The sequence below is a fragment of the Nerophis lumbriciformis genome, linkage group LG16 (genome assembly GCF_033978685.3).
Source record: "Nerophis lumbriciformis linkage group LG16, RoL_Nlum_v2.1, whole genome shotgun sequence".
Taxonomy (NCBI): domain Eukaryota; kingdom Metazoa; phylum Chordata; class Actinopteri; order Syngnathiformes; family Syngnathidae; genus Nerophis; species Nerophis lumbriciformis.
Window position 1 is genome coordinate 23,622,099 of NC_084563.2, and position 11,760 is coordinate 23,633,858.

The 11,760-nt window shown below is 40.6% G+C and overlaps 1 protein-coding gene across 1 annotated transcript in view; it reads left to right on the forward strand.

The window, feature by feature from the left end:
* LOC133617093 (uncharacterized) overlaps positions 1–8,236 on the forward strand; it is a 10,516-nt gene extending 2,280 nt beyond the window's left edge. Inside the window, exon 2 of the mRNA XM_061976810.2 lies at positions 5,754–8,236. Coding sequence (XP_061832794.1) covers positions 5,754–6,730 — 977 coding nt within the window. The 3' untranslated portion in view covers positions 6,731–8,236. The remainder of the gene's footprint in view (positions 1–5,753) is intronic.
* Positions 8,237–11,760: the final 3,524 nt, after the last annotated feature.

Below are 11,760 nucleotides of genomic sequence, written 5' to 3' on the forward strand. Positions count from 1 at the left end.
AAAGCGCTTTGAGTACCTTGAAGGTAGAAAAGCGCTATACAAGTACAACCCATTTGTGTTTATTTACTGTTTTAGTCATTCCCAGCTGAATATCAGGTCCCACCCGCCTCTCACAGCATCTTCCCTATCTGAATCGCTCCCACTGCCCTCTAGTCCTTCACTCTCACTTTCCTCATCCACAAATCTTTCATCCTCGCTTAAATTAATGGGGAAATCGTCGCTTTCTCGGTCCGAATCGCTCTCGCTGCTGGTGGCCATGATTGTAAACAATGTGCAGATGTGAGGAGCTCCACAACCTGTGACGTCACGCGCATAACGTCTGCTACTTCCGGTACAGGCAAGGCTTTTTTTTATCAGCGTCGATGTTCTCTACTAAATCTTTTCAGCAAAAATATGGCAATATCGCGAAATGATCAAGTATGACACATAGAATGGACCTGCTATCCCCGTTTAAATAAGAAAATTGCATTTCAGTAGGCCTTTAACTCATTCTCCTTCTATGCCACATCAGTATGGAATGCACTCCCAACAGGTGTAAAAGAAAGTGCATCTCTATTCTTCAAAACCGCACTAAAAGAACACCTCCAGGCAACTGCAACCCTAAACTAACACCCTCCCCCCACCACATACCACCTCCCGGGATTGTAAATAATCAAATGTAAATACTTGTTCTTATGCTTTCTCTATGTCTACTACTTGCTGTACATATCCTACCAAGTCAGGCCTACACTGTTTCAATGTCCATTTCTCTGATGATGTAATTGTTGATGACCAAAGTGCTGATATCAACCAAATCCAACTCACAGGATTGATTGATTGATTGATTTAAACTTTTATTAGTAGATTGCGCAGTACAGTACATATTCCGTACAATTGACCACTAAATGGTAACACCCCAATAAGTTTTTCAACTTGTTTAAGTCGGGGTCCACATTAATCAATTCATGGTACCAATATATACTATCAGCATAATACAGTCATCACACAAGTTAATCATCAGAGTATATACATTGAATTATTTACATTATTTACAATCCGGGGGGTTGGGATGTGGAGGGGGTTCGGGCGGGGGGGTTAGGTTGGGTTGCTGTCAGCATATTTCCGTCATCAACAATTATATCATCTGAGAAATGGACATTGTAACAGTGTAGGTCTCACTTCGAAGGATATGTACAGCGAGCAGTGAACATAGTGAGCTCAGAAAGCATAAGAACAAGTACAAACCCCGTTTCCATATAAGTTGGGAAATGTGTTAGATGTAAATATAAACGGAATACAATGATTTGCAAATAATTTTCAACCCATATTCAGTTGAATATGCTACAAAGACAACATATTTGATGTTCAAATTGATAAACATTTTTTTTTTTTGCAAATAATCATTAACTTTAGAATTTGATGCCAGCAACACGTGACAAAGAAGTTGGGAAAGGTAGCAATAAATACTGATGAAGTTGAGGAATGCTCATCAAACACTTATTTGGAACATCCCACAGGGGAACAGGCAATTTGGGAACAGGTGGGTGCCATGATTGGGTATAAAAGTAGATTCCATGAAATGCTCAGTCATTCACAAACAAGGATGAGGCGAGGGTCACCACTTTGTCAACAAATGCGTGAGCAAATTGTTGAACAGTTTAAGAAAAACCTTTCTCAACCAGCTATTACAAGGAATTTAGGGATTTCGCCATCTACGGTCCGTAATATCATCAAAGGGTTCAGAGAATCTGGAGAAATCACTGCACGTAAGCAGCTAAGCCCGTGACCTTCGATCCCTCAGGCTGTACTGCATCAACAAGCGACATCAGTGTGTAAAGGATATCACCACATGGGCTCAGGAACACTTCAGAAACCCACTGTCAGTAACTACAGTGGGTCGCTACATCTGTAAATGCAAGTTAAAACTCTCTTATGCAAGGCGAAAACCGTTTATCAACAACACCCAGAAACGCCGTCGGCTTTGCTGGGCCTGAGCTCATCAAAGATGGACTGATGCAAAGTGGAAAAGTGTTCTGTGGTCTGACGAGTCCACATTTCAAATTGTTTTTGGAAACTGTGGACGGCGTGTCCTCCGGACCAAAGAGGAAAAGAACCATCCGGATTGTTATAGGCGCAAAGTTGAAAAGCCAGCATCTGTGATGGTATGGGGGTGTATTAGTTCCCAAGACATGGGTAACTTACACATCTGTGAAGGCACCATTAATGCTGAAAGGTACATACAGGTTTTGGAGCAACATATGTTGCCATCCAAGCAACGTTACCATGGACGCCCCTGTTTATTTCAGCAAGACAATGCCAAGAGTGCGGGTACTAGACTGGCCTGCCTGTAGTCCAGACCTGTCTGCCATTGAAAATGTGTGGTGCATTATGAAGCCTAAAATACCACAACGGAGACCCCCAGACTGTTGAACAACTTAAGCTGTACATCAAGCAAGAATGGGAAAGAATTCCACCTGAGAAGCTTAAAAAAATGTGTCTCCTCAGTTCCCAAACGTTTACTGAGTGTTGTTAAAAGGAAAGGCCATGTAACACAGTGGTGAACATGCCCTTTCCCAACTACTTTGGCACGTGTTGCAGCCATGGAATTCTAAGTTAATTATTATTTGCAAAAAAAAAAATAAAGTTTGAGTTTGGACATCAAATATCTTGTCTTTGTCGTGCATTCAATTGAATATGGGTTGAAAAGGATTTGCAAATCATTGTATTCCGTTTATATTTACATCTAACACAATTTCCCAACTCATGGAAACGGAGTTTGTATATACATTTGATTATTTACATTTGATTATTTACATTTGATTATTTACAATCCAGGGAGGTGGGATGTGGTGGGGGGAGGGTGTTTGTTTAGGGTTGAAGTTGCCTGGAGGTATTCTTTTAGGGCGGTTTTGAAGGAGTGTAGAGATGCACTTTCTTTTACACCTGTTGGGAGTGCATTCCATATTGATGTGGCATAGAAGGAGAATGAGCTAAGACCTTTGTTAGATCGGAATCTGGGATTAACGTGGTTTGTGGAGCTCCCCCTGGTGTTGTGGTTATGGCGGTCATTTACGTTATGGAAGTAGTTTGACATGTACTTCGGTATCAGGGAGGTGTTGCAAATTTTATAGACTAGGCTCAGTGCAAGTTGTCTTACTCTGTCCTCCACCCTGAGCCAGCCCACTTTGAAGAAGTGGGTAGGAGTGAGGTGTGATCTGGGGTGGAGGTCTAGAAGTAACCTGACTACCGTATTTCCTTGAATTAGCGCACCGGCGGTAATTAATTTAAAACCTCTTCTCACTCCGGCGCTTACCAAAGGCATGCGGTAAATTTAGGCATGCGCTTATAAATTTGAGTGTGATGTAAGGATTCATGACATCGCTTAATGCCGCAATAAAATTTAAAGCACAATGAATCATCCCGTGAATTCTTTTTGTTTGGGTCTGAAAAGGCAATTATAACGTGACACTCTTTATTTTTACAAGGGGTCATTCAACAATTATGTACGCATTTTTCTCCAGGATTTTGACCCCAACCCCCGTACGCAAAATTTACTATACAAATGATGGTACTTAATTGTGCGCATTTCCCCCCCCCAGGATTTTGACCCCCAACCCCACCCCTCCTAATTGTTGAATGGCTCCCAAGTGCCTGTGTTAGTACAATGTATACCGGTATAATCAATTGTGATATATTATGCTGGGTGTTGCACACAGGACTCGGGACATATGTTATGTAGATCTATGCATATATTTATGTTAAACTATGTCACCAACATTAAAACAATTGTATTGTTTTGTAAGTAGCGTGCATACATTAGCATTTCTAAAGATACGTTTACAATGCGATTGGTTTTGGCAGCATGTCGTCTGCGCTAATGTGCCGGTGTATAAATGCCAGTATACACACAATAACGATATGTCACAGCCTTTATGAAATATGTCACTGAAAGTCTTAGTCGTTGCCCCCTAAACTTTGTTCATCTAGTACAGGGGTGTCAAACTCAAATACAGGGTGGGCCAAAATTTAAAACTGAACAAAGCCGCGGGCCAAGGTTGAACAAATGAACCTTTTAATAGGGACCCAAACAAGTTTTGCATTGAATAGTGAACAAGTAAGGCTTATATAACTTTATAGTGACATGCAAAATTGAGTTTCAAATAATAATAATAATAATAATAATTAAAAAATATCAATGGCATATCAAATAAAATTTAAATAAAAATGTAATGCCTCTTTTTTATTTGCAGCCTTCTGAGGTAAATATCAAAATAAACTTTTTCCACAGGCTAATAATACATTTGAAAATAAAATAGCAATAATGAATGGATCTAACATTCAAGCCTTGAAGTAGCAAGAGAAAGTGCATGAATAAAACGTTAATTATTGCTCAGTTACACTGATTTGCTTTAACACTGAATATGGAACAAGCAATGCTTATATAACTTAATAGTGCAAAATCAACTTTCAAAAAACAAACAAAAAAAACATCAATGGTATATTAAATAGAATTTAAATAAAAAATGGAATGCCTCTTTTCTATTTGCAGGCTTCTGAGGTAAATATCAACATTTGGTGATAGCGGGGGTGTATGTTGTAGCGTCCCGGAAGAGTTAGTGCTGCAAGGGGTTCTGGGTATTTGTTCTGTTGTGTTTATGTTGTGTTACGGTGCGGATGTTCTCCCGAAATGTGTTTGTCATTCTTGTTTGGTGTAGTTTCACAGTGTGGCGCATATTTGTAACAGTGTTAAAGTTGTTTATACGGCCACCCTCGGTGTGACCTGTATGGCTGTTGACCAAGTATGCGTGCATTCACTTGTGTTTGTGTGTGTGTGTGTGTGTGTGTGTGTGTGTGTGTGTGTGTGTGTGTGTGTGTGTGTGTGTGTGTGTGTGTGTGTGTGTGTGTGTGTGTGTGTGTGTGTGTGTGTGTAAAAGCCGCATATATTATGTGACTGGGCCGGCACGCTGTTTGTATGGAGGGAAAAAAGCGGACGTGACGACAGGTTGTAGAGGACGCTAAAGGCAGTGCCTTTAAGGCACGCCCCCAATATTGTTGTCCGGGTGGAAATCGGGAGAAATTCGGGAGAATGGTTGCCCCGGGAGATTTTCGGGAGGGGCACTGAAATTCGGGAGTCTCCCGGGAAAATCGGGAGGGTTGGCAAGTATGAGTATTAGCGGTGAATGTGGTGTTACAACGGCACCGCCGCTGTATAATACCGGCGGGCCAGCTCTTATGTTAATTTGATATTGCCTCAAGGGCCAATTGAAATTATACGGCGGGCCAAATTTGGCCCACGGGCCAGAGTTTGACACCCATGATCTAGTACAAATACGTTTATCTAATACAGACGTGTCACTCGTTTTGTACTGTATACCAGTGCAAAAAATACGCTGAACGAACATTTGCAATACCCGGAACTGCCCGGCGGTAATTCGAGGCATGCGCTAATTATTTTGCGAAACGAGTTTGAACCTGTGGTAAATCGAGGCATGCGCATACTATATACCCGGCGGCAATTCAAAGAAATACGGTAGCTTGTTCCGGGATGTTTGGAGTCTAGATTTGAGGGTTTTGGAGGTGCTGGGGTACCAGGAGGTGCATTGGAGGATTGTTTACATATTTGGAAAACTGAATTGCAACATTCAGGGAGGGCAGAATAAAATATAGCCCGTGTTTCCTTTTACAATAAGTAACAATTGAAACTGCATTGAACAAAGAGAGCACAGTCTACAAAGTCTGACATGTGAGAGCTAAAGTGTATTTGTGTTCTATAGACGTCCGGCAGCTCCGTCACGAAGAATGTCCCTTTACGCCACAGGACGGAAGCTCCACTTTGAAGCAGGAGTATCCACAGCCCCCCCACCTTAAAGACGGTATCAGTCAGTCAGGAGAAGAGTGTTTTCTCGGGCGGCAGGAGGCTGATCTCACCAATTTACCTCTGACTGGTTTCTCTGTGAATACTGTAGACCATGAAGACAAACCACAAGTTGACCACCTCTTGGCTCCTCTATCAGATAGTGACGACATAACGTCACACTCTGCTGAGGATGAAAACGAGGACTACACCCAAGAACCTTTGAGCAGCGATACAGACTGTGAGGGTGATATGAGGACTCACACTGACAACCAACACCCTGAATGCTCTGAAACGAAGACATGTAAAAAAGATGTTACCTGCTCGTTTAGTGCTGAAATGTTTTGTAAAAAAAGTAGTTATGATGAACATGTGAGAACACACACGCAAGAAAAACCTTTCAAATGTTCAGTTTGTGGCAATACATTTTCTCTGAGGCACAACTTGAAACTACACATGAGAACACACACAGGAGAAAAACCTTATATTTGCTCATTTTGCTGTAAAACGTTTTCCCAGAAATCCAATTTGACTGTACACATGAGAACACACACACAAGAAAAACCTTTCAAATGCTCAGTTTGCTGCAATCGATTTTCTCAGAAGGCAACTTTGACTTTGCACATGAGAACACACACAGGAGAAAAACCTTTCAAATGTTCAATTTGCGGCGATACATTTTCTCAGAGGGGCAGCCTGAAACAACACATAAGAACGCACACGGGAGAAAAACCTTTCATTTGCCCATTTTGCTGTAAAACGTTTTCTCAGAAAGCCACTTTGACTGCACACATGAGAACACACACTGGTGAAAAACCTTTTCAATGCTCATTTTGTGGAGCTACATTTACTCAGAGGGCCAACCTGATATTTCACATGAGAAAACACACGGGATAAAAACATTTCAGTTGTCCACTTTGTGATGAAGGTTATTCTGAAAAGCAAAGTTTGACAGCACACACTTCGGCACACAACAGAGAATAAATGTTTTCCTGTCCAGTTTGTGCTCAAAGATAGTCAAATTGTAGAAGTGCAATGTTTTGCATGAAAAATAGCAGTAGTAGAAGTAGTTATAGTTTTTTTTTTACCTTGATATTCATTGGGATTTTCATATTATACATAGACTTGATGGGGAAAACTATATAGGTATCTCAACTAAAAAAAAAAGTAGTATAATTACATTTTGTTTATAATTGAGTAAAACATTTAAAAAAAACTATTAACAATCATAGATAAACGTAACAAAACATGCTTGTGGGATCAATAATATTTTTCTTTCCATTAGTTTCTTTACCAAATATAAGTATTGTGATTTTTTTCTTCGAAATAAATGATCCACTTCAACCATCTTTTCTTGACCAGATCTTCCACAGTATGTAGTATATGAGTCATGTTTGTGTTTGGATCATTTCAGTGTTGATTATCTCACCTCGGTCTCTTGCCACCCCAGACAAACCTGGAAATAAGCCTATCCCAGGCTGTTAATAATTGTTTATTTCTGTCATTTATACGTCACTTAGATAGTGATGATCTGTTGTGTGTATGATACCAGATTCTCTCATGAGTTCCAGGTTAGTGTGCCACTAAGAACAGCAGCTACATTATTTTAGATCGACACTGAAGCAAATAAACAATGTTGACTAACATGTTTAGACAGTCTGATGGATGGGTTTTTCCCTCTCATCAAAAGTGTGCTTGGTAGATTTTTTGTCATAATGATGGCACCAACATGTGCTTCATCGGTTCATTCTTTCTTTAAAGAGCATTTATTATGCTATGTCTTAATGTTTCCTTATTAGCCGCATGGAAGACTCTCTCTGTTATTTCTGCCTGCCACTGATGTGTGTTTGTATGATGTCTAATACATTAAAATCATTTTGTTGTATTAAATTTATACTGTCGAAATTACAACAACATTGTACTCGTATTGTGTTGAAATACTAGAGCGAAACATGACAGTTTCTTGGTAAAGACACCATTCTGTAATATATCTGATACAACAGCTGTAAAATACTGTACCAAAGTTGAGTCTTTTTCTGGCTAAAACATGGGAATATGATTCAAATGTGCTTCCCCAGCTCTTGGACTGAGCAGTCTTCAATGCCGCCACAACATTGGCTGAATGAGGCGCCTCGGTTTCCTTGGACGCATCCACTGGCCAAGAGTTGGTGGGCGGCCGAGGGTGGAGTCGGTCGGCTCTCTTGGTTGCTTTGTTGGGTCTGCTCCTGTCTCTGGCCATGCTCCCCCCCCACCCCACCCCAGTAGACGATGGCGTGGAACACCGCAGAGGCCACCACAGTGTGTGTGGGTGTTGAAATTATGTTTTTGTTTGGTTGCTTGTCTGTGCAAGGTGTATAGACAAGCGTGTACCTGTTTCTCACCTTTTTTGTAAGGGGTGCCGGAAGTTGGCAGACCCGTCAGCGATCCTGTTCTGTCTCCCTGTAATGTTTATCTAGGGACGGCGTGGCGCAGTGGAAGAGTGGCCGTGCGCAACCCGAGCGTCCCTGGTTCAATACCCACCTAGTACCAACCTCGTCATGTCCGTTGTGTCCTGAGCAAGACACTTCACCCTTGCTCCTGATGGGTGCTGGTTAGCGCCCGCCTTGCATGGCAGCTCCCTCCATCAGTGTGTGAATGTGTGTGTGAATGGGTAAATGTGGAAGTAGTGTCAAAGCGCTTTGAGTACCTTGAAGGTAGAAAAGCGCTATACAAGTACAACCCATTTATCATTTATTTATTTATTTATCTGCTCTTGAATGGGACTGTGCTGAAATGTTCTATTTCCACTCGGAGATTAATAAAGTACTTCTGATTCTGATGATTTTGAAGATGGATATTTGGATATTTCTCAAACCACGCGTAAACCTTTTTGTGTGTCTGTATGCGGAGTAAAACTATGGAACAAACTGGATTTACAGCACACGCAATGCCAAACTATTCATCGATTTAAACTATTATACAAACATCGGGTCTGGTTCAAATATAGAGATGAGGGTCTTTAATTTGACCTGCTGTTGTACTCTGTTTCAAAGTGTTAACATGTGCTCAGTGTTTCCTTACCATTGTTCCTATGTTGTCTATTACCATTTTTGGTATATTAATTCTTCCTACATTGTTGATACAAATTATTGATACAGTGTAATAATTATTGTTACCTGTGGTAATGCCACTATGATACACCATTTGTATAATCCTTAAACAAAATAACAGTGAAACTCAATGTATTAATCACTGAATTGAGAACTGGGGGTAGGATTAAATAAATGATCTTCTTCCCACTCCCTTTCAGGCAAAACTGGACCATCATTAGCATTATATTAATTTATATTATTGCATTTTGTCAGCCTTGTACTTTTTTTTTTTTTTTTTTTTTTTTTATGTCAATGCTTGAAATAAATGAAAAAAATAAATGAAATGAAGATGGCAGCAGTGTGATTCATGAATGCTGAGCGCTGCCTTTGACACGGTTGACCGTACTATCTTATTACTGAGGTTAGAAAACTGCTCTTAACTGGTTCAAGTCCTAGCTCGATCACGGGACATATTTTGATGAAATTGGTAAGTGTGTCTCTGACCAAATGGCGATGAACTGTAGAGGGGCTCGATTCTGGGACCCCTATTGTTCAACCTGTACATGCTGCCACTAGGTCAGCTAATACGCAGGTGAATGTCGACCTGTTGATTCACTTTGTCGCTGCATGGAACAGATCAGTGTGTGGATGCAAAACAATTTTCTTCAGCTAAACTCAGACAAAACTGAAATTATTGTCTTTGGCCTACAGACGCATATACAAACTATTATTAGTTACTTTGAGACCCTCTCACTGAAACCTAATAATCAGGTTAGAAGTTTAGGGCTCAGACTTGAACTTATCATTTAACAGCCACATTAAGTCAATAAAATCTGCAGCTTTTTACCACCTAAAAACATTGACAAAATCAGAGGAATAATGTCTAAATCAGACCTAGAAAGACTAATCCATGCCTTTCTCTCCAGAGAGTTAGACTACTGTAATGGCTTTCTCACTGGGGTCTCTGAACCAGCAGTAAAGCAACTGCAGTACATTCAGAACGCTGCTTGAGTCCTGACTAGAACTAAGAAATATGACCATATTAGTCCAGTGCTTAGAATAGACATTAAAAACAGCTTTGCTTGTGTACGAGTCTTAATTTTCACGATCTTGTGCCAAAGCACATCTCTGACAAGTGAGAACCATATGAACCATCTCGAGCTCTGAGAACCTTAGGGCGTGGTCTTCTGCTGGTGCCCTGAGTCAAGACCAAACATTTTCTCCTGAAGGAATCAATAAAAGCCTTATCCCTGCAGCTATAGCCGCCCTAAACAGCAGGCCTGGTCGACCTGTCTGACAAGCCTGTAAATGTGTTGGTCATGTATGATGTCTTTTTGTTATTTTTGTCCGTGATGTGTAATGTCTATTGTTTAAATGTACGGCAGTGAAAATGAATTTCCCCAACGGGGACCAGTAAATCTAAATCAAATCAAAGTACTTTCTATCTATGCAGAGACTGCGTTCCAGTATTTATGCTCCTAAATCCTGGAATATGTGAGACAGTCCTCAACATTGGCAATTCTCAAAATCCAGGCTGGAAACACTTGTATTTAAAATACTGAAAGTATTTTATTTTATTTACACCTTTTGATTGATTTTAATTTAATTTTGATGACTATTTTATATCTGCGTTTTTGACTTCTTGTCATTTTCTGTCAAGCACTTTGAATTGCCTTGTGGACAAATCGTGCTCTATAAATAAACTTGCCTTGCTTTGTCTGTAAAACCTCCGTCGAAGAAAAACAAGGCACACTTGTTTTGCTTTACTGCCCAATTTACTCGCAGGAACTTACATTCCAAGAACTTCAGCTTGTCAGTCATTCCAAGAGCCTAAGAAAAAAGTCGGCAGGCTCTACACTACACTGTTTTCTATTCGGGTTCCAGTACTCTGGAGTGCCCTACCGGCAATCTATATACTCTAGCTTTTAAACAGTCTCTGTTTTAGACCAGTTGACCTGCCGCTTCCCTTTTTTGCCCCCCTCTCCCCTCTGATGCAATGAGAGGTTACCAGAAGGCCACGGATAATACCATTCTTGAGGAAGTGCTAGCTGTGTGGAACACTCGTTTATGACCTAGACAAAGACCTCCTACCATCCTCTGCTTGCCCCCAATGGACTGGACTCTCACATTATCATGAATAATTGGCAAAAACTGTACCCACATTGCAGCTGGTTCAGACCAGTGGTGTCATAGTGGTTTGTGCTGGCCTTTGAGGCGCCTGTGATTTAGGGTTATATGAATATATTTGATTGATTGGTTTATTGATAGACTCTCTGTGAATCTAGTACAGAGGTCTTCAACAGGGTGTCCTTGACCCCTTAGGGGTCCGTAGAGGTACTGCAGGGGTTTGTGAAATATCTGATTGATTGATTGATTGAAACTTTTATAAGTAGATGCACAGTACAGCGCATATTCCGTACAATTGACCACTAAATGGTAACACCCGAATACGTTTTTCAACTTCTTTAAGTCAGGGTCCACATTAATCAATTCATGGTAAAATTCTGGTTGATTAGACATTTAAAAATATATTTCCTGTGCAAATGTAAATGTCTTTAAGTACACATTAACTCTGATTCAACACAACCTAGTGTAGTTGCAGTGAATATGAACATATTTACCTTATATTCATGTTATCATTTAAGATAGCTAGCGGTTAGCGCTTTAGTTGTAGCCTATAGTGATTAGCATACCAAGCTTCCAACGAGCAATTGGCGTACAAGTTGCAAGCTCGGGATTAGCGGGGTACATGCTAGCTAGCGATTAGTGCACTAGATGTAGCCTAGGGATTAGCAGCCCTAGCTACTAGCTAGCAATTAATGCATCAGTAGCAGGTAACAAATAGCATGCTAGTTG